At 40.2% G+C, this 24,117-nt stretch overlaps 1 protein-coding gene across 4 annotated transcripts in view; it reads left to right on the plus strand.

Moving 5' to 3' along the window:
- ODAD2 (outer dynein arm docking complex subunit 2) overlaps positions 1-23,135 on the plus strand; it is a 176,826-nt gene extending 153,691 nt beyond the window's left edge. For 3 of the 4 annotated variants that reach the window (XM_028120947.2, XM_028120948.2, XM_088025486.1), the window contains one exon: positions 23,022-23,135. In XM_028120947.2, coding sequence (XP_027976748.1) covers positions 23,022-23,135 — 114 coding nt within the window. Of the gene's footprint in view, positions 1-21,733; positions 21,768-23,019 lie in introns of all 4 variants that reach the window. The other variant, XM_088025485.1, reaches the window with a different exon arrangement.
- The last annotated feature ends 982 nt before the right edge of the window (positions 23,136-24,117 follow it).

A 24,117-nucleotide genomic window follows, 5' to 3' on the forward strand; every position in this document is an offset into this window, starting at 1 on the left:
ACAACATACACAATGAAATCCAGTTTTTGAACACAAGTAAGCCACAAGGAATATTAAGCAGAGAGATCCAGCGTCATTGTGCCCAGGCAAAAGAGTAACCGGTAAGTTTTATTTTGGACCAGAGGGGAAAAAATATTCAAGTGCTTTTGGAAAGGAATATGAGTTGAAATGAATAAAAGGATCAGAAGAGCAATTTTGAAATCTCAGTTTCTCTTTTGTTGCTGGAGCTGAAATATGCAGAGCCTCTTTTTTTTAAATTTAAATTCAATTTAATTAACATAGAGTGATTAGTTTCAGAGGTAGAACTTAGTGATTCATCAGTTGCATGTAACACGCAGTGCTCATTATATCAAGTGCCCTCCTTAATGCCCATCACCCAGATACCCTATCTCCCCCACCCAATATGCAGAGCATCTTAACCTCAAAATAATGTTGATGGAGTTAGCCCCTGAGGATATACAGATGAAAGTAAGTGGTTCAGGCTTCAGGAGAAGCCCTGAGGGTCTCTGATTGCAAACACAGTATGGTGCAGGAGCAATGGTCCACCACGGGTGGAGATGGGCATCTAAGAGTTCAGCCACAGGTAGGTCCTGGTCCCCACAGATCATAGCATACAGGGGAGTCACACGCTCCCGTGGGACCCACAGGGAGAGTTTGCAGAAGCAAAGAGGCCCCACTGAGTGGAAGAATTGCAGATGGAGGCAGCTGACTGTGACTACAGAGTTTAAGATTGGGTGCGGGCACAATGGGATGGCCCAAGGACCAGGGAAAACTGGATGCACCGCAGGAAATGCTAGCACCAGGAGTTCAGGGACCAGGCCAGACCGGCTTCCTCTCCTTTCCTCTCCACAGGTACTTACACCAAGGGATGCAGTGTGTGTGATGGGTAAGAGCATGGGATCTGGAGCTTGTGTTCAAATCCTGGCTTTCCCAAACATGGTAACTTTGAGCAAGTGACTTAATCTCTCTCTGCTTTAGTTTCCCCATCTGTAACACTAGTATATTAATGATAATATTTATCCTCGGGTTTGTTGAGAGCATTAAATGAATTGGCATATAGAAGGCACTTTGAAAAATCCCGATACCTGGTAAGCACTAATTGTTTGTTGAGATGTTAGCTATTGTTATTATTAGCCCCATCCTTCTCAAAGGATACCCATCCTCCCCGCCTCTCCTGGGTCTGTAATGGTGGAATGGGTTGGGGAATGTCATTTCTGGTGGAAACTGGATGATGATGATCTGAGAAAGCCTGCCTGAGCCTTAGCTTATGTCCGACCTGGGCTTTGCTTTGTAAAGACAGAGATCTTCCCCAACACCCATCCTCTGATTCATTGGGCACAACAACCAGAAAGCTGGGCAGTCATCATCTCTGGCTCCTGGATCCCCCACCCCAAGGCAGAGAGGGGGCTGTTCCCCTGAGCCACAGGCTGCCACATACCTTGCTCCTCACCCTGTACACTCCTTGAGGGCTAGACTGTGCCTTCCTTATAGTGTCTTTCACATCACATTACAGGTGATCACCAACACCTTTGCCTGATTGACACAGCAAACAAAGACATGCCCCACCTGCTTATCATAATCAAAAAGATGTAACAGAGAAAAAAAAATTGATTTAAAGGTAAAATCTTGCCAGAAGTGTAAGATATATATTAAAGAGGCTAGTTTAACGTAAAATAAGTATTAATAAAATGAGCTACTTTAGTACCTCAGATCCAAGTAGATTTTAAAGTAAGATTGAAGGAATGTCTTTATGAAAATGTTTGAACAGGATCTCTGGGCCAGTCCTGGAACTGGCTTTGGGATGTGACCTGTTCCAGTTCTCTCAGGACACTGAGACAGGCTAGTATAACATATAAACCATGTTCTACATGTACCATTTCAGGAGGGCCCAGACGACCTTCCTAAATAGAACTGTTTTATCTGTGCTGCCTAAAATGTATCACTTTGGCATATAATTTGAAATTCTGTAAACTAAGTATTTGGCCTAAAAATTATTCCTCTAAAATTTGTAAACACAAATTTTTAAATCTGGGAGGAGTAAACAAAGCTAACACTCATGTAAAACTCAGTAGCTATGTGTTCAAACTGTGTTCTCCCAAATGTCTAGCCTAGACTATCAGAATGGAAGGACTGAATTTTTAGGACTGCAGTGCAGGTGGTGGTTTGGGGCAGTTTTTGGAAGAGTGAGTGTGGATTGGGCAGATCTGTGTGGAATGAATGAACCATGAGCAGGCTTACATCACCAACTGAGGAGCAAATAGCAAGGGGAGGCATTTTGTAGTGAGAGAGAAATTCTAGGAAATAGGCATGGAGACCAAAGATTGGCCCTCTTCCTATTGTGAAGATGAGGGTTTTTTGTGTGTATCATAAAATCAAAGAAGGTACCTTGAGAGTCTATATGAAGAACAAGAAGGAACAGGCTGAGTTCTAGGAACCCATGCCTTATTCTCTCTTCAGATGTTCCATCTTATCTTACATACATATATTTATGTATATGTGAATTTCATGGGATAGTTAAAGTTTTGTTTGAGGGCAGGGGAGGAAAAGATTTCCACTGCTTAAAAAAAAATTTTTTTTAATCACTGGCCTAGATACTATGCTTAGGGCCAGCCCTGTAGTTCTAAATAGCTAACCTGGCAAAAAATCAGGCAAGATGGGCTCTGAAATGAACACAGTCTTTGCCAGAGAGGAAGAAGGATCATTCTGTTATAAAATGAATTCAGGTTCTTTCACTGAAATTGGAAGTTCTTACATAGACGACACAAAGAAGTATCATTTTATATAATTTTAGCTAAAAAGAGAAGACAAATTAATATTTAGGTATATATTAAAAACTTCTAAAGGATTATCAGGGCTTTTTGTCAGAGTTGGTGGAAACATCACTTGCAAAATTTTATGATCATGTTTTTTTAGTTTCCATTTTTAAAAAAATCTTAAACATTAGAAATAAGGTTGTAAAAGAGAAATTAAGTAACCACAATCCCATTTGACTTATTCCTTCCCACAAATTGTATCCGAAAAGGAAAACATTTCCCAAAGGCGTAGCAAGTGATGAGACAGACTTTTAAGGCACACTTGATACCAGGAGGGTGGAATGAAAGGGAGAGCAGAAGGGACCTTGAGACTGAGGTTAAGTCAACTGGAGTTTAAGAAAAGCAACCATTGGGCCAAAAGAGTCTTTCATTTAAGGTTATTTCCCAAGAAATTAGTCATTTATTTTTATCCTTATGAGCTTAGTTCCAATTTAGTAGGAGCAGAGAAAGCTATTTCTTTGACACTGAAGAAGAAAAATTGTGGCTTTTCTCTCCAGCCTCGTGCTTTATTTTTTCCATATTAAGCAGCTCCTGAAGCTGAAAAGAAATCAAAATAAAATTGGGAAAGTAGTTTCACTATAAGGGTTTTTCTTTTTCCTTTTCAATTCTTTGGCTTCATCTCTTCTGGATAGCTTTCCATTTTTGCTCCCATGGGGGATGAAATCTATATCGAGTAAGGTATTTTAGATATTAACATGTCTTTGGTTTTGAATTCCTTCTAAGAATATGCCAGTTTTGGGAGATGAATATAAATGCAAACAATATAACATTAATAATTCAGACTGATTCTCATGTTGAGAATATTGTGGAAATTATTACCCATTTTAATATATCCATTTTGAGATGATGCTTGGCCTTCTTTTTATTTTAAACAATTTTAAAATTTTTCCTAGCTTGGCAAGATTTAATTTTACAGTTTGACGTCAGATTTTATAAATTCTTAGCATTTCCTAGAGCAAAGTTGTAAACAAAAACAAAATCTTTCCAGTGAAGATTTCTTTAGGTAATTAAGGCAAATGTCTTCTTATAAATAGTGCATATCCTTTATTGTTTTAAAATATTTCTATGTGAAATTATCAATTATAGACGTATGTCTGTATTAAGTAGGGATATTACTCACATGAACTTGTCTTCAAGATTAGAAAGAAAATTGAGGTTATTGGCAGAAAATACCTTGCCTTCCTTTTCTACACCAACAAACTTATCTGTGGCTACATTCAGTCTATACATCTCTCTGGTCTTTGAGTATTTCTTCTCCTGGCTATTCTCACCCACTGTACTCATGATCTCATTTTATCTCCAAAAGCTGGAAATTCTGACATTGGCTATTCCCTCTAACTTCTGTATATTCAATCTTAATGTCTTCTTGCCTACTTACATATTTCATAATGCCCCATCAGTTGATCACATCCATTATGGAATCTGCTCTTTCCAAGGAGTATCATCCTCTGTAGATCCTCATTTCTCCCACTCTCCCTGACTCTTCAGCTGATTGTCATTGGCTTTTACCTTCAAAAATTCAGAGACTGCTCCATCGATAATCTCTAGGATTTCCAAGGGTCCAAATCCAAGGCACTCTTTTCAGTCCTCAAATTACTTAAGCTCCCCAAGTCTCATTATAATATTGACCCCACCATCTTCATAAAGTGCCACCCTTCCTTAGTTCCTATGATTCCACAGTCTCCTGGTCCTCCTTCTTTCTCTTCATTGGCTCTTCATCTCCTTTGCATGTCTCACTTCTTTTTGGCTAATCCACCTGTTACGACTTTTAAAATAACATAAGTAATGTATGTTCACTGAAAACAAACTAGAAGCTAAAGATGAACCAAAGATAAAAATATTAACTGGAGGGGCGCCTGGGTGGCTCAGTCGTTAAGCATCTGCCTTCAGCTCAGGTCATGATCCTGGGGTCCTGGGATCGAGCCCCACATCGGGCTCCCTGCTCCACGGGAAGCCTGCTTCTCCCTCTCCCACTCCCCCTGTTTGTGGTCCTTCCCTCGCTGTGTCTCTCTGTCAAATAAATAAATAAAATCTTTAAAAAAAGTAATAACTGGAGCCTGCTGAGGAAGACCCCTGTGAATCTTTTTGAGGGACTAGAATTGTAGGGCTAGGGCACTGGGGAGCCATTGACATGTTGGGAGCAGAGGAGTCAATTGGTCCCATTTGCCTTTTAGAAGTTACTCTGTTTGAAAATGGATGGAACAGGGATAGAAGGTAAATTAGGCAGCAGTTCAGAAAGAGATAATGGTGGCTTCAACCAAGGTAGTCGTAAGCACTGGGGACAGAGAGAAATGGGTGGACTGAAGAGATGTTTGGGAGGTAAAAACAATAGCACTAGGTGAAGAATGAGGAAGAGGGTAGAGAGAGGATGCCTCAACGTCTAAGTTGGGTGACTAGATTCAAGGATGATAGAAGGAATCTACTTGTGGAAGGAAACAAGAGCTCACTGGGGACATATTGGCTTTGAACATCTTGGAAGATACAGAGATGTGATATATATCTATATGTGATATCAGACACATATATACATATATATGTGTGATAGATATATGAAGTCTTAACAACACAGATTTGGGAGCCATGGCCCATGAAATAAGGAGAGTGGGTGCCATTTCTCTTGGAGGGCATACAGAGAAAAGAAAAAATGAGAGGTTGATAGGATATCCTGAGTCATAGCAGGATGGGCAGAGAAAGAGGATTCCAAAAAAAAAAAAAAAAAAGCAACTAGAGTATTAAAGAGAAAACAGTCAAAACAAATCAGGAAAGTGCTATTTTAAGGAAGTCAAGAAGAGAGATTATTTTGAGCACAAGGACATGACTGACTGAAAAGTGAAGAAAGACAAGATAAAAAGTGTCTACTGGATTCAGAGCAAAGCAATTACTCTCGGAAAAGAGGTGAGGAAATGAAGACAGCAAGAGAGGCCACTCCGAAAAGTTTGGTGGAGAAGAAAAGGGAGTAAGAATGATAGCTGAAAGGGGAAGTAAAAGCAGTTGGGGTGGGTTTTTTCTTTTGTTTGTTTTGTGTTCAGAGACAGCAGGGACATGAGTGTGCTTCTGTGCTGATTGGCAAGAGCAGGAAGAGAGGGGAGACAGTGAAGATATCAGAGTGGGAATGATGGTGGAGTAAGCTTCCAGAGGAGTGGGGAGGTGGGGGAACACAGAGCTTGAGGGCCTGGAGATGAGTTTAGCCTGGAGGAGAGATACACCTTGTATATGACAGATGGCAAGGGGGGAAAGGATGGGCACACTCGCAGTGGGAATCTATGCGCGAGATGGCAGGGAGTTGGGCAATTTCCCTTTTTGTGGTTTCTATTTTCCCCATCAAGTAGGAGGCAAAGGCACAGGCTGAGAGCAAGGAACTGAAGTGGTGGGTTAGGTAATCTGAGGAGAGTAGAGAAAGTTTTAAATAGCTGCTGCAGAGAAAGAAAGCTGATGAGAAAGATACCTACATGGATTGCCAGAATGGAGAGCCAGTTGAGATGAGAGATCATGAACGTGTGTGCATTATCCAGAAGCCTGGTTGAGATCTGGGATTTCAGTTTGTAATGTTGGTATGATAGGAGAATAGTAGAGAAAAGAGAGCTAAACCGAGTGACAGAAAAGCAGCTGACATGGTAGATCACAGAAGGTAGGCAATAGGAGGGAGACTGTGACGATACAAGTGTCTCCTGTGTTCTCAATCCCAGTCTGTCTGTTCCAGAACCTGGAGCTTTGAGAGGACAATTAGAGGCAGAGATGAAACAGTTGCTGGTATTAGGAAGGCCCAGGTATGACCACAAGAATAGGTGACTAGTTGACGTGGCATAGGGGTAAAGATCAATGGAACAGAGGAGGTCAAGTTCTGAGGCTACGGGTGACATTATTGTTTGGGTCACACTGTTTATTTTTTTATTTTGAGATGAGATGTCATCTTTAGTCACAGTTTTATTCATGTTACAAAAAAAGAAAAGCAAAACAAAACCATATTCAGTAGCTCGGATGTTAGCTAAGGCTGCTATTCCCATGATCATGTAGGAAATATTGGCTCAAACGTCCCTCTGCTTTCCATGCCCTAGACAGCGTCTAATTTAGAGGGAATTCTGTATATCACCCAGCATCTGATAGTTTGACTCAGGTTATGTATTGTTTCACTCTTTTAAGCATTTTGTTCCTATACTATACAGAGCTGGCATAGACTTGGAACTTCACCCTTTTATCTTGTCCTCCCCACTAACTTCTACCTTGATGAAAACAACAAACAAGAACATTCTTATAAGGTCATTGTATGCAAAGCAAAAAAATTATAATAAAGGAAAAAATCAAAGATTTGTAGTGATAGAAGAGAATATACATTGCAGCAATGCCAACAACTTCCAAGTCAAGTATTACATTTGGCAGCTCGTAAAAAGTCCCATGGCCATGTCTAAACTAGGCTTTCATTCCCCCAGGGGATCTTAAAAAGAAGGAAAGATTCTCCCAAATTGCCTATCTGAGTGATTTAGTTTTCTCTAAGCTATATCTTTCAAAATCAGCTCCAGGTCTTCTTGCATATCAAAACTTGGCCTTGTCCTTAAATCCAAGCAAGAGATGATAGTGGCTCAGATCACAGCAGTGGAGGTAATGAAAGAGGTCAGATTCTGAGTACATTTTGAAGGTAAAGCCAACAGGATCTGTTCATGGCTTGGATAAAGGCAGTAAGAGAAAGAGAGAAGTCAGGGATACTCCAAGGTTTTTGGCCCAGCCAACTGGAGAGATGAGTTGACATGAACTGAGGTGGGGAAGCCATGGGGAAACAGGTTTTGGAAGGAAGGATCTGGAGTTGAGCTTTGTTAATATAAAACTTAGTGTGCTTTATATCCAAGTGCAGATGTGAATGAGGCAGTTGAATGGTCTGAGCTGGAGACTCATATATGTATGTGTATATATATATATAACCTCCCTCCAAAAAATTTATTTCTAAATATTCTTTCACAAAACTGATATAACAATAGAACATAGACAACCACATAGACTTTCAGTCTCTTCTCAATGGGAGATGACCCACGTTAAATGCAGGCATTTTATCCAGAGTTGATATCCAGGGCATTTTTCCTGATGTCTAGAGAAAACCTATAGATTGATTAAACTCCTGAATCTAATTTTATTTCCTTCTGAAATCGAACATTACATTCAAGGGACTTAAAGAAAAAAGACCAACAAAGACAGAACTGGAGAGAAGAAAATAACAAAATTTTATAAATTGAAATTCAGTGGAAGAGTGACAACTGCCTAGCAGACTTCAAGAATCAGCATGCAAAGTCAATAGTGGGAGAAACTGAGAACAAACCCAGTTTGCAACATGGAAGCCTCAGAATACTAGGAATTAGTAGCCCTAAGTGCCTCTGGAATTGGTTGGTAGGGTTCAGGATGGAGGCTATAATAAGGAAGACTGAGTAAAAGAGCCTCTTCCCTAACTCCACATAACAAGTCACTGCCCTTTCCCAACTCAGCAACTGCTCAGAGAAGATAAAATAGGGTCTCTGGACTGGAGGACAACAGCCACTGTGAGGTAAGGATATTCTACTGAAGATGGAGATTAAGTGACCATATAAACACTGAAAGCTAAATGGACTATCTGCCCTACTCAGTCCCAAATTCCTACAAACCAGTCCTTACTCTGTGGGCTGGAGTTTGAAAAACTCTTCCTTGGAGAATCTGACCAGCTCATCACAAGAGATTTCAAGATATTGACCTGGGGAGAACTCCAGCCAGGCTTTCCAGGGTCTTTGATGGCCTGTGGGGAACTGTTGTGTGTGAATTAGAAAAAGATGTTCCCTCTGGGCAGATGTAGCTTTGCTGGTGTCAGACTTAAAAAGGAGATAACACTTGGGTGCCTGGGTGGCTCAAATGGTTAAGCGTCAGCCTTCGGCTCAGGTCATGATCCCAGGGTCCTGGGATCAAGTCCCGCATCAGGCTCCCTGCTCAGTGGGGAGCCTGCTTCTCCCTCTGCCTCTGTCTCTTATGAATAAATAAATTAAATCTTAAAAAAAAAAAGGAGATAACACTTTTGTGGGAAGGAAAGGCCATCCCTTCTTCCAGGAAGATGTAGCCCCTCAACAGTGTTCATGAATTGGTGAGCAAGTGAGATCTGCATTTAAAGCATCTTTAATCTGGTGTCTTCATGGAGAGCACAACTCTGAGTGGCCCTGAGACCACCCAGATTACCCTGCAGTAAAACACAAAGTCAATAAGCCCTATCTATGTGTTCAAACTTTCCATTCATCCAACAAGTAAGTCACATCTGAAGGATGTCTTGAACATAGAAGACAGAAACTAAAACAAATAGAAACAAACAAACAAATCAGCCCTTGGAAGAAACAGAGTATAGCAGAGGGAAGGAAGAAAAGTGAACATCCTCAGAGAGATAAAAAAGTATTGCATCCATGAAACCAGAACAGGGCTCTATAAAAAAGAAAAGAACACTCAGGGAGCATGAATTGAATAGAAAAGTTGGAAGATAAAGAAATCTCTCAGAGGCGTCTATCCATCAAGAAGATCTAACAATTATATAGGCGCCTGGGTGGCACAGTCGGTTAAGTCTCCAACTCTTGGTTTTGGCTCAGGTTGTGATTTCATGGCTTATGGTATCAAGCCCTGCATCAGACTCCACGTTCAGCAGGGAGTCTGCTTGCGGATTCTCTCCCTTTGCCCCTCCCTCCACTTGCTCTCTCTTGCTCGCTCTCTCTCTCTGTCTCTTGAAAATAAACAAATCTCCCAACTTGGGAGCATCCAAATATATGTCAATTAATAGCAATGAAACTCACTGATAATAATACAATAATAGTAGGGCACTTTAACACTCCACTAACAGCAATGGACAGATCATCTACGCACAAAATTAAAAAGGAAGCAATGGCTTTGAATGACACACTGGACCAGATGGACTTAATAGATATATTCAGAACACTTCATCCTAAAGCAGCTGAATACACATTATTTTTGAGTACACATGGAACATTCTCCAGAATAGATCACATACTCGGTCACAAGTCAGCCCTTAACAAGTACAAAATATTGAGATCATACCATGCATATTTTCAGACCACAATGCTATGAAACTTGAAGTCAACCACAAGAAAAAATTGGGAAAGACCATAAATATATGGAGCTTAAAAAACATCCTACTAAAGAATGAATGAGTTAACCAGGAAATTAAAGAAGAAATAAAACAGTACGTGGTAGCAAATGAAAATGAAAACATGACGTCCAAAACCTTTAGGATACAGCAAAGGTAGTCCTAAGAGGGAAGTATATTATAATACAGGCCCACCTCAAGAAGCAAGAAAAGTCTCAAATACATCCTAACCTTACACCTTAAGGAACTAGAAAAGGAACAGTAAACAAAGCCTAAAGCCTGCAGAAGAAGGGAAACAATAAAGATTAGGGCAGAAATAAACAATATAGAAACAAAAAAAAAACAAAACAGTAGAACAGATCAATGGAACTAAGAGCTGGTTCTTTCAAAGAATTAATAAAATTGATAAACCCTTAGCCAGATGTATCAAAAAGAAAAGATAAAGGACCCAAATAAATAAAATCATGAATGAAAGAGGAGAGATCACAACCAACACCACAGAAATACAGTTGTAAGAGAATATTATGAAAAATTATATGTCAATAAACTGGGCAAACTGGAAGAAATGGATAAATTCCTAGAAACATACAAACTACCAAAACTGAAACAGAAAGAAATAGAAAATTTGAACAGATCCATAACCAGGAAATAAATTGAATCAGTAATCAAAAATCTCCCAACCAACGAAAGTCCAGGACAAGATGGCTTCATAGGCAAATTCTACCAGACATTTAAAGAAGACTTAATACCGGTTCTCAAATTGTTCCCAAAAATAGAAATGGAAGTAAAACTTCCAAACTCATTTTATGAGGCCAGCATTACCTTGATTCCAAATCCAGATGAAGACCCCACTACAAAGGAGAATTACAGGCCAATATCCCTGATGAACATGGATGCAGAAATTCTCAACAAGATACTAGCAAATCAAATCCAATGATTCATTAAAAGAATTATTCACCACGATCAAGTGGGATTTATTCCTGGGCTGCAGGGGTGGTTCAGCATTTGCAAATCAATCAGTGTGATACACCACATTAATAAAAGAAAGGATAAGAACCATACGATCCTCTCAATAGATGCAAAAAAAAAAAAAAACATTTAACAAAATACAGCATCCAATCTTGATAAAAACCCTCAGTAAAATAGGTATGGATGGAACATACCTCAACATCATAAAAGCCATATGGGAAAGACCTACAGCTAATATTATCCTCAATGGGGAAAAACTGAGAGCTTTTCCTCTATGGTGAGGAAAAAGACAGGGATGTCCACTCTCATCATTACTATTTAACATACTACCGGCGTAGTATGTTAGCCTCAGCAATCAGACAATAAAAAAAAAAAAAAAGGCATCCAAGTTGGCAAGGAAGAAGTCAAACTTTCACTATTTGCAGATAACATGATACTCTATGTAGAAACCCTGGAAGACTCCACCAAAAAATTGCTAGAACCAATACATGAATTCAGCAAAGTTGCAGGATATAAAAATCAACATACAGAAATCTGTTGCATTTCTATACACCAATAATGAAGCAGCAGAAAAAGAAATCAAGGAATTGATCCCATTGGCAATTATACCAAAAACCATAAGATACCTAGGAATGAACCTAACCAAAGAGGTAAAAGATCTATACTCTGAAAACTATAGAACACTTAATGAAAGAAATTGAAGAGGACACAAAGAAATGGAAAAACATTCCATGCTCATGGGTTGGAAAAACAAACATTGTTAAAATGTCTATACTACCCAAAGCAATCTACACATTTAATGCAATCCCTTTCAAAATACCACCAGCCTTTTTCACAGAGCTAGAACAAACAATCCTAAAATTTGTAGGGAACTACAAAAGACCCTGAATAGCCAAAGCAATCCTGAAAAAGAAAAGCAAAGCTGGATGCATCCCAAATCCAGACTTCAAGCTATTTCACAAAGCTGTAGTCATCAAGACAGTATGGTACTGGCACAAAAAGAGACACATAGATCAATAAAACAGAATGGAAAACCCAGAAATGGACCCACAACTCTATGGTCAACTAATCTTCAACAAAGCAGGAAAGAATATCCAATGGAAAAAAGACAGTCTCTTCAACAAATGGTGTCGGGAAAATTGGACAGCCACATGCGGAAGAATGAATGAGGACCACTTTCTTACACTATACACAAAAATAAATTCAAAATGGAAGGAAGACCTAAATGTGAGGCAGAAAACCATCAAAATCCTAGAGGAGAACATAGGCAGCGACCTCTCTGACCTAGGCCAGAGCAACTTCTTACTAGACATGTCACCAGAGATAAGGGAAACAAAAGCAAAAATGAACAAGCAAAAAAGATAAAAATCTTCTGCATAGTGAAGGAAACAATCAACAAAATTAAAAGGCAGCCTATGGAATGGGAGAAGATATTTGCAAATGAGATATCTGATAAAGGATTAGTATCCAAAATCTATAATGAACTTATCAAACTCAACACCCAAAAAACAAATAGTCCGGTTAAGAAAGGGGCAAAAGACATGAATAGACATTTTTCCAAAGAAGACATCCAGATGGACAAAAGACACATGAAAACATGCTCAATATCAATCATCATCAGGGAAATACAAATCAAAACCACGATGAGATAACACCTCACACTTATCAGAATGGATAAAATTAACACAGGAAACAACAGATGTTGGCAAGGATGTAGAGAAAGGGGGACCCTCTTGCACTGCTGGTAGGAATGGAGGAAATAGTATGGAGTTTCCCCAAAAAGTTAAAAATAGAACTACCCTACGACCCAGCAATTGCACTACTAGGTACTTACCCAAAGGATACAAAAATACAGATTCGAAGGGGTTGCATGCACCCCAATGTTCACAGCAGCATTTTCAACAATAGCCAAACTGGAAGAGCCCGAATGTCCATCGACTGATGAATGGATAAAGATGTGGTGTATATATACAATGGAATATTACTAGGGCATCAAAAAGAATAGAATCTTGCCATTTGCAATGACATGGATGGAGCTAGAGGGTATTATTCTAAGTGAAATAAGTCAGTCAAAGAAAGACAAATACCATCTTTGGAGAGAGTTACCACACATCATACGTGGTTAGGAGAAGCCAGGATTCAGACCCAGACTGTGAACTCAAAGCATGAACTCCCAGCCACTACACTCCATAATCTATGAGAACATACTATTTTTTTTTTACTTCCAGAGAATTATCTTTGTCACTTTGATCTACCCAAAAGCAAAAAGCAATCCTAAACAACCCTATCCTCATAAATCTTTTTATCCATTCCTAGCCTATCATTTCTTTAGCATTCTTAGCCAGGAAACTCCCATATGCACAGATATTCTTTATATTTGATAGGAAAAAAAACTGAAGAGCAACTTGAAGCTATTCCAAAGGGTATCATGAACTGCCATGCAGGGCACTTGAAGACTTACCTCTTCATTTTCCTCCAACAAAGAGCACAAAGTCCCACAATCTCCTGATGCTGCCAGTCATCAAGGCATTGTCCATTTCTAGAATTTCTAGCATGCTTTAGAAGGTTGTTAGGGCTCTCTTTATTATATATCCCCTTTCTACCTTCGGGTACTCTAGATCCAGCACTCCAATCTACGTGTGTGTGTGTGTGTGTGTGTGTGTGTGTGTGTGTGTGTGTGTGTGTCTGGGCACAAAAACTCTCTACTGGAAGACTCATGGAAAACAATGTGGAAGAAAAACCAGAGGGCAAACCTACTCAAGTATAAATGTACATCTGCACAGAAGAAGCACCAGATCAAACAAGCAGACCCCACTTTCAAGCTTTGTGGACATGAACCCCAGATCACGTAAACAGGGCACACACTCCTGTCACCGGGAGGCAGACAGATACCACTAAAACGCAAGCCCCTTTATCCACTTCACTGACCAAACAGAATCAAGGGTTTTGCCCCAACCAGCAAATGTAAAATATGTTTTGAGGCCCACGGCTCTGGTGAGCTGTCATATGAAATGAATTACCAGGGCTCAAAGTCGGGATGTGAGAGAAACCACTGTGGAGCCTCAGCCAACCTGGAGGGCTGGGAAGCCAGTGTGAGGGGCAGACAAAGCGCGAATGCATTGCTTGTTACCAGGCTACACGCTAGTGTTATAACCACACCGTGATGCCTTGTGAATTGGAAAACAGCGAAAGGGTTCACAGTTCAAATGAGCTCGGGAACTCAAGATCTTTCTGGAAAACCTGCTAAGCTTGGAGTGCATGCAGGTATTTCAGAGCTCATCCGGCTCTAATTAAAACTCATATTTCCAGTCTGTGTTCACCCAAACAATGTTGAGTCAAACCACAAGAAAATCTGTTACCACTCAAATTGGTACATATTTTTCATACAACTGAAATATTATATAAAATCATGAACTGTTAGATATAAAAGTAAAAATTGAATGCAGACACCGATTCCCATGCTACCTTTGCCTCACCTTCCAGGGGATGTGAATCATAGGTCACAGCTGCGTAGTGAGGGCATGCGCCTTGAGATCAAAGCCTTTGACACTGGAGGAAGTATTTGTGTTAGCCAGATCCACAAACCATGCTTTGTGCCCCTCCCCTTGTCCTCATTCACGCCAGCGTTGTAAAAAGTAATGTGTTTGAATGATGTTTTAAAGCGCTCTATGCAATTAACTTTGAAAGCAAGGGGGCTAGTTTTCCTTCAGTGTACATATGAAACTCCCAATAAATTTAAGGTCCCTGGGTATGTTTGGGAGAGGGAAAGATTAAAAAGAGGAAAGTTTTGGAAAGGAACAAACACTTCAAAAAGGTAAACCTGAGGTGTTTTTCCCCCTTATAATATCAGAAATGCTTTTATAGTTGGAAAATGTCTACAGATCAAAAACTATACACCCAGAAGAGTGTACTGATTCCATAATCACTTGTACCCAATTTGCATCTCACTTTCCTAAGAAAAGTACCCCTTTCTGTAATTATTGCTAAAGTATTACAAACCGCCCTCCCCGTTAGTGATTGGAAAACACATGCTGCTCTTTACTTTCTGTTAGCTGCCCATCAAATGCAGAATTTTGCCCTAAGTTTCCGTTATATGAATGTTTCTCTTCATTTTAACGCATTCCTCCGAGTGCCCTAGTTTGCTTACTAAGCTCTTAAGAGAAACAAAAGCATATAATCCTGAGTCCAATTCAAAACCAAGACACATATATAGTACATGTTGTTCAGATAGTGGTTTGGGCAAGTAGCACATCCTTTTTCAATTTGTAAAGCAGCATTACCAACACAGCCTCTGGGTGTATTAACAACGCAATGAGTGACATTCATTGACAGCAGTAAATAAAATGCAGGAAAACCAATAAATTCCGAGAGCAGCATCACCAAAAGAGAGTCTCAGGAGTGCTTCTCAAATATCAAGCCATTCCTACCCTGAGCACAAAGAAAATTCTATACTTCCAACACTATACCCTTGATTGAGAATGTTCCTGGCTAAGGAAAATGGGTGCACAGGATCAATTAACTAGTGAAGAATAAATCACAGTACCTGGCACATAGCAAGCTTGGTAGCTCATAAAATCATTTCACATTCTACGAATGTTAGGTAACCTGCAGGCCCGATGCCAGGGAGTCACTCCTACATTTAAGGAAGCAACTCTTACTGCTTACCACAGGTACTGTTCTAAGCCATCCTTTTCTCCTTTTGCTTATTTTTTTTTTTAATTTCACCCTCACCTCTACTTTACGCCTTTAAGATACTGGACTGCTGGGTTCCACTAGTTGAGCTTTTAGGTTAAACATTTACTAACCACCATATGTGATACAGAATGAAACCTCGTGGTTAATGCAAGGAACTGAGGCTAAATTAATCCCCCAAAGAGTAGTAGTCCTCTTAATGCATTCAGGGCTAGAAGTTACTCAGGTCCTAGCAAAAGTCATTTACAGAGTAGAATCATAAAAAGGGTCCTGCATTGATTTAACATTACATTCTAACATAAAGCATGTGAATGCACAGCAGATCCTCTCCCTCTGTACCCTTTATCTCGCTGACTCCTGGCATAGTCAACACGCTGCAGGCTTTCTGTGAAACACCGAGATGCCAACAGCCTGCCAAACGTTATGACTAGTATATTTCACACTCACAGTTCATTAGTTTATGTAATAAGAAATTATATAACTGGCATCAAGGGTTTGGGAATAAATGCAACTGACTTGGAAAGCCAGAGGAGGGGGGAACCACAGAACAAAAACAAGATCTCAGGGATAATGGGCGAAATGCAGGTCCGGTTTGGGCAGGTATCAGGCCAAAGGGCCACTTTCCAAGAGAGCCATGCGGGGTGTGGTGGCAACAGCTGATGCCAAGTGAAGCCTGGGCCACTGGTGCCCATAGGGGTCAACCAGAAATGAGGTGAGGACTGCACCAAGTGCTGCCAGGGCTAGCCCGACGTTAGGGCCAAAATTCCTGCTTCCTCATTCCTCCCAAACTAACCAGGGCTGGGCTTCAGGGAATAGACGCCAGAACCAGACTTCAGACCTGGCAAAATAATCACCATGATAATGAATACCGCTTACGGAGCTCTTACTTTGTACTGAGCATGGGTTTATGTGATTCAAATGCATAACCTGTATGAAGCCAAGCTGCCTCGTGGTCCAGTCCTGACATGGAAATGCAGTCAGACCCAAAAGCCTGGTGACCAAATAGCAATTGAAAGTAACTTTAATCCTCGTTGCACTTTCTTGAAAACAGCACAATCGTGCACTGTTAAACTTCTTTAAAATCCTCTTATCTTTTTTTATACTCAGTACATCTGTCTCACCCTAAAGTTGCTCCTAAAATAACCCCCCCATTCCAACTTTTCCAAACTCTATTCAAAACAGGGTGGAAACTCTTCCCTCTCTCCACCTTCCTCCTTTCCTTCCCCACACGTTGTTTCTTTCTCTCCCACAAGGAATCCTCCGCCTTTCTGGTGTGAATTCTCCCTGCCTGTGCTTCTCCGGTTTTTCCTCTCACACAGTCCATGCTTGGATCCGTAGAAGGCTCAGGGAACAGCCAGACAGAATGGGAAGAGGAGAGCAGGGGAAGATCAAAGGATGTAAAGACAGGAAGAAGCTATGAATACAGGTGTTCAAACATTTTTTCAAGGTCTCTATTCTCTTACTTATCTCCCCAAGAAGCCCCAGAGTCAGGTGATCCTCTTAAACTTATGAGAAGATCGGGTTTAGCGGTTCAGTAACCCAACCAGTAAGTGGAAGAGTCGGGATACAAATCCAAGGAGCTATGACCTCAAAACCCAGCTCCTTGACTACTGTTTACCTTTCCTAGAAAGCAGCTGACCTGCATAAGGCAAGGGTCTAGTTCCCTGCTCAGACAGTCTGGGTTCACAGCTAGATTTCTATTTCACCTCTTCCTGGATTTAAAAAATATCAACAACAGAATCTACTGGAGGAGAGACCAAGGAGCAGTATAAAAGCAAGGCAGGCTGACCTTGTGAGATAGGCATTAGCTGGGCTTGTTGGAGCTAGCAATCGATGTTTCTCCAACTTCCCGAACAACGTAGAGAACTCAGGCAGTAGATTATCTATACATCCCATTTGCTTGTGAAAATCAAGCTTTTCATGGAGCATCAGGCCCTCCCTCATCCAGGGCCCAGAAAAGCTGACAGGTAACTGACATTCATTATATTGATATGGCTATAATAAAAAATTAATATAGTAATAAATATTGTCTATTCAAATGATCTAGGCTGTTGGAAGAGTTTAATGCTCTATTTATAAAACAATGGAATCGATGAGGGAATTCATGAATTCTTTTGAATCATTGTCTTCTTGGGGGAAGGAAGGAGAAAATACGTTATGTAAAGGGAAATTATTAATAATTTTTTTAAAAATCCATAAGGGATTATGTAATTTACCAAAAAAAATTATTGGAATGTTTTGTTTTGATTAAAGAACCAATTTAAAGCTTGGAAAGCAGAATTGAAAGAAAAAATAGGTCCATCTGAGAATAGAGAAGTATCAATATCAGGCTCCCTTGGCATCAAGACTGGGACTGCTCTTGTTTATTGATTTTGTAATGACACAAAGGAGCAAAATCTCCACATTTATAGCTCATACTCAATACTCAAGAGTGATAGAAGGTTATAGGGATGGAGGTGGACAACTAAAATGTGTGTGTGTGAAAAAAGAGTGGTGTGTGAAAGCCTGTGTTAAGTATATACTTAGAAGGGGCGCCTGGGTGGCTCAGTCAGTTAAGCATCTGCCTTCGGCTCAGGTCATGATCCCAGGGTCCTGGGATTGAGTCCCACATCAGGCTCTTTGCTCAGCAGGGAGCCTGCTTCTCCCTCTGCCCCTCCCCCTGCTTGTGCGCTCTCTCTCTGACAAATAAATAAAATCTTTTTTTAAAAAAAAAAAAGTATATATTTAGAAGAAATAGTCTAAGCTTCATATCTGCTTTAGCAGCTTTCATATGACAGTAAGATGAGGTATAAGCAAATAAATTAATAAAAACATTGAATTGTAGATCAAGAGTTAAAAGTTGCAAGCTAGAAAAGGGATTTAAGTGTGAGTTACAATACCGAGACATCTAAGCCATGTGTTACAGTAACCAAGGAGTGCTGGCTACCCTGTTCTTCCTTCTCATTATTTTTCCACTATTTGTTCATTCTGCAGAGAGAGATAGAATGAGAATATAAGTTAAATAAGTGTGTTCATAGGGGTGTGTGTGTGCATGTGCGTGTGTGCATAAAATTGCCTAACAATCTTATGTTGACCTATGTTCCCATGGTCACATCCAGGACCTCGTCGATAATCAAGACAACTTTATCTGTAGAATCTTAAACTCCAGAAAATCCATTCTCAAACTTCAATGTCCTATTTTTCAACTTCTTCCTGAGCTTCAATTCCACTAACACTGTTTCCTCACTTCACAGAGATCTCCCTTTCTAATTCTTCCAGACAGTCTCCCAGATTATCAGTAGCCTTCTGTTTGGACTTCCCTTCCAGCCCAGCTCGGAATACATGGCTATTCAAATGAACTGCAGTCCTACAACCTATTTCCTCCATCTTACACCTCAGTTATTGAGCAAAATACTCAGTAATGCTGTTAAAAGATAAACTGAGGCATGATTCAAACCAGGCAGTGCCAAACTGAAAGTGGTTAGGAGAGCTCCCCCACCAGGAGCTAGGGGAAGGTTTTTAATAAAGAAGATACAGAAGCAAAGCAAGGAGATTATTTGATTGGCTATAGTGTAAGCAGTTGCCTTATTTGGGAGAGCCTAGTTGACTATTTGTAATTGACTAGCCTCAGGTTTCATTTTCTTAGATTCAAGTGTGTTGACTATGGGTTAGATTTTGGTTTGCTTACATAGGCCATGATCAAAGTTTTAGAGCTGCCTTGTCTAATGACCTCCTTGTTTAATTACTTTAACAATACAAAACTCCCAAGACAGGAGCTCCCCCAAACAGCCCTCTTTCCCTTACTCAGAAGAGTATTTCCTTCCTTGAATCTCGGAAGACTGATCATGTCTTATTCCCTTTGCTTCTCTACGATTTTGCCCCTTGTTGGTGAACTTCACAATTTAGGACATTACTCTGGATGCAGTATGAATGATTGGTTGGGGGCCAGGCAAGAGAGGGTATAAGGACAGTGGGAAACTGTTGTAGGCTTTATACAGGGGTGGTGACAATGGCAATAGAGAGAAGCAAATAACTTTGGAGTAAGTGTAGGCCATTGAATTGCAAAGATATGATCATTTTTGGATGGAGTGCAGGGGAGATGAGGTGGGAGTGAGTGTGACGTGAGGAGATTTCTGGCTTGAGCAACCAAGTGGTGATATCTTCACTGATCCAGAAGAATATTGAGGAGGAGGGGGAGTGCTCCATATAAATGATATTTGAAGGCAGGTAGTGAAAGAAACCCTTTAGGGAGAGAAAACAGAATGAAGACAGAAGAGGAATTTGTTCTAAGGAACTCTAACAAGATATGGAGGGGAGCAGGAGAAAGAGCTATCACTGAAGAGGGAGAAGAGAGGACAAATGGGTACAAGGACAGTGTGATATAAGAAGCCGATGGCATGGGTCATTTCAAAGAGGAGAAGGTGATCAGTTATCAAACACTGTTAAGGAGTCAAATAAGACGAGTCAAAAGTGTCTATTGCTCTTTGCAAGATGAAAATTTCTGATGACCTCAAGAGGGCTGTTTCGGTGGAGAGATGAATGCAGAAGCCAACCTGGAGTGAGTTGAACAGAATTTAAGACTGGAGACAGTGAGTCCAGACAACTCTTAAAGAAGTCTGGCTAGGGGCACCTGGGTGGCTCAATCGCTTAAGCATCTACTCTTGATTTCCGCTCAGGTCACTGTCACAGGGTGGTGAGATCAAGCCCCACATAGGACTCCACACTGAGCATGCAGCCTGCTTAAGATTCTCTCTCCCTCTCCCTCTGCGCCTCCCCCCTCTCTTTCTCTCTCAATAACAATTTAAGAAAAATAAAGAAATCTGGCTATGAAGAAAGGAAAAGGAATCAGAGTGGTGGTGGGGGCAGAGGAGTGGGGAGGTTAAGATGTGGAGACATGGATTAAATGATGATGGGAAGGAATCAGTAGAAGGGAAAGGTTAAAGATAAAGTAAGAAAGAGGGGGTACATGGTAGTAAAATGTCCTAGAGAAGGAGACTGGATAGAGAATGCAAGTGGCATGGTAGACCTTAGGTAGAAGGAAAGAGACATCCATTATGACTGGAAGGAAGAAGGAAAAGGTGTGCTAAGATGGAGGAGGTAAAGTTGCAGATGTGGTTGGAGTAGTTCCTATCTGATGACTTCTATCAAGTTTATGAAGGAGCCCTTCCAGGTTATCTGTTGAGAATGGGAGCTGTAAGGAAGAGCTGGAGATTGGAGAAGAATGAAGAAGACTTGAAATAGGCCTGACAAGGGTGAGAAAGTGATGTACTTAGAGAGAGACATATTTAGATTGCTGAGCAGCGATGAAAATCCAGTAGAGGTTGGATTTATATTGAATTCATTTGCCTGTTATACTTACTGCCTCCAAGAGGGCTCCGTAATTGGTGGGGGGCATGGTGAAGACAGAGCTGCATTTATGCACAGTTACGGTTTTGCCAGATGGATGTCATGAGGAGGTTTAAGACACCAGTAAGAGAATGCCATTGAAAAGATGGACTGTGGAATCTAAACCGGTTCTGGAGGAAGAGAAGACAGGAGATGGTTAGAGAAAAATATATACAGGCTAATGGACTAGAGATCACAAAGAGGACAAACAAGTAGGAGCTGTTCAATGGCCAAATCACAGGAGAAGAAACAATGGTCAGAGAGTTTGGAGGTGGCACCGTTGAGAGTGACGAAAAATAAGGACCAGGCTGTGACCCTGGAAGCGGAGGGCTGAAGGGTGGTGAAGACCATGGACAATGAGGAGGTCAAGGACCTGAGAAGCCAGACATCCTTCAGTACCTCAGTTTGATCAGGGTTTTCTTATCTACAACATTCCCAAATGTTTTATGTTTTTCCTTTCTTATTTCAATCATTAATCCACCTGGATGTGATGCTTATGTTATGATGGGAGATTACCATCTTTATTTTCTTCTATTTGGATTACCAGCTAAACTTGGCCATTTGTTGAACAGTTTAACCCCCCAGATGTCCCTTCGACTCATTCTGGCCGCACTACCCCTGGGTCCCACTGTATTCAGCCCTCCTCACCTCTGGCCTGAAGGACTGCAAGGATCCTTCAGTTTCTTTTCTCTACAGTCCATATTCTTCACGGTGCCGTGAAAGTTATCTCTCTAAAATACAAATGTGACCATGCCACTCTCCTGATTAAAGTGCTTAAATAACTCCCTTTTATTACCTAGAGAATAAAAGCCCAACCCCTAACCCCACCATATTTAAGATGTTTCACAACATTTCTCTTTACAACATCTCTTTGCTTGTCAAGTCATCCTTCTTTTCTGTCACTATCAACATTTGTACCCAATTGCTACTGTGTAGAAAATATTTGACTCAAATTAAATTTTCAAATCCTTTGTCAGAACTACTCATTGGAATCATAATTGATAGATTTTTAAAATTCTAATTCATTTCTTTGACACTTATTTGGTATCTACTATGTATTAGGCATGATACAGTATTATAAGTTTCAGAGTTTACAATCTAAAGAAGGACAGAAAACATTAATCCAAATAACTGTTTAAAAGGGAAGATATACGGGCGCCTGGCTATCTCAGTTGGAAGAGCACGCAACTCTTGATCTCAGGGTCATGAGTTTGAGCCCCACGTTGGGTGTAGAGATTACTTAAGTAAATAAAAAAAATAAAACTTTAAAAAAATAAAATAAATAAAAGGGGAGATATAACGATAGTAATAGGCATTTCAGTAAACTGCCGAGTTCTGATGAGGGAGAAATGGCATCTTATTTGATGGAAATCAGTGGAGGCTTTGTGGAAAAGTTAACTGGGTCATGAAAGATGGATAAAATTTAGGAAAGTCAGAGAATAGGATGAGAGAGCCTTTTAGGAAGAGGGATGGCATCAATGAGGGCAAAAGAAGTGGGGAAGTGTGTGACCTTGGAGTACAGGATAGAGCAAGAGAAAGATGAATGGCTAGAAAGGCAAACTGAGGCCAGAGCACAAAAATCCTTCAAAGGACGCGTTAACAGACTGGGCTATAGTTATTTAGCACTGGGAGTCAATGCAGTTAGGGAATTGACATAATTAGGTTGTGACATGATCAGGTAGGTTGGAATACAGAGAAATTAAATCTAAGGGGGCACACTAATAGTCTAGGCATGGTATGCTGTTGGGTTGGCCTGGAGGCAGAAAAGCCAGAAAGAATGCAAGAGAAATTACAAAGCTGAATCCACAGCAGTTAGATGACCAAAGAAAGGAGGCAGAAACAGGTCTAGCTCAGCTCCAGAAAATAAAAAGGTAAGCATTTCATGAGAAATCCCTGCATCTGGTTAAGTACCATTTATATTTGCATTTGCCTAAATGGAATTTCTCGTACCTTTTTTCTTTTTTTGGTGACTTTTAAAAAACATTTAATATGAGAATTGTTTTCAAAGCCTAACTTTATGCCTTGGGGTTAATTTAATTAATTAATTTATATTTGTTTCCCTTTTCATCCTCCTCTTTTACATGTGACAGCTTCTGCTGGATATGGTTGGGTCCCCAGACCAGGACCTCCAGGAAGCTGCCGCTGGTTGTATATACAACATACGCAAACTGGCTCTTGCTACAGAAAAGGCAAGATACACTTGAAATGTGAATAGACATTACCAGCCACCAAATTTTGCATGACAGAGAACCTGGCAGTCCCATGGCCAGGAAGCCTAGATCAGGAAGTATTTACTAGCAAATGCTTCACAAACAGATAAATGTCTGGATGAAAATACAGGAATTAAAAATGCAAAGAGTATTGTTATTCATCCACAAATTGCATAATATTTGTGTCCTATTTAATATTTTAGGGATATGCCATGTAATGAAATGTAAAGCCAATAAATTTGTGATAATTTTCTAGGAATTTGAGAACATATGTATACAGTACATATATCTATTGCAGTGATACTTTTGTATTTGTGATGATTTTAATAAAAGGTATCCTTCCCGGTGTGCAGTTCAACAGTCATTCCTGCATGTCTTTAGAACTTCCCTTCTGTTAAACCTATCTCACTGTCCTGTCATTATGGTTTTGTCTGTTTGATCACTTGCAACCCACGGGAGAGCTCTAAGGAGACGTGCTGATTTCACGAACTGTTATTAAATAGAATTTAGAGTCAAGCAGTGGGACCTAAAGAGATCATCCTGAGGCCATTCCAGATTTCTCCTAAATACTATCGAACATCAGAGAAGATAATGTGTGACTGTCACTGTACCAGATAATGCAAATCACAAAAACATAAGCAATAAGTGGTATTTTTACTTTTAGACTTACAAAGCATAAACAATTATATGTTTTATTTCCCTCACAGGACTGACCAACATTTTTATTGAAGAATTAATTTATGCTGCTGTAAGGATAATATTACTTCACATAAAATTGCTTTGAATTTCTGAACTCACTTTTAGCACACAAAGTACTTTTTTTTAAAGTGGCCACAAAAGATTAATAGCATTTTATCAGGTTATGGAAACATTAGAGGCCACTTAAAAGAATCACATATGTAACCTCGGTGTGCTAAAATGTTTGGGAACTAACTGTCCCAAGCATCCAGTACTAGCCAGGAAAATAGCTTTGTAT

The sequence above is a fragment of the Eumetopias jubatus genome, unplaced genomic scaffold (assembly GCF_037043125.1).
Source record: "Eumetopias jubatus isolate StellerSeaLion01/CBP00866 unplaced genomic scaffold, mEumJub1_p1.0 scaffold_8, whole genome shotgun sequence".
NCBI lineage: Eukaryota > Metazoa > Chordata > Mammalia > Carnivora > Otariidae > Eumetopias > Eumetopias jubatus.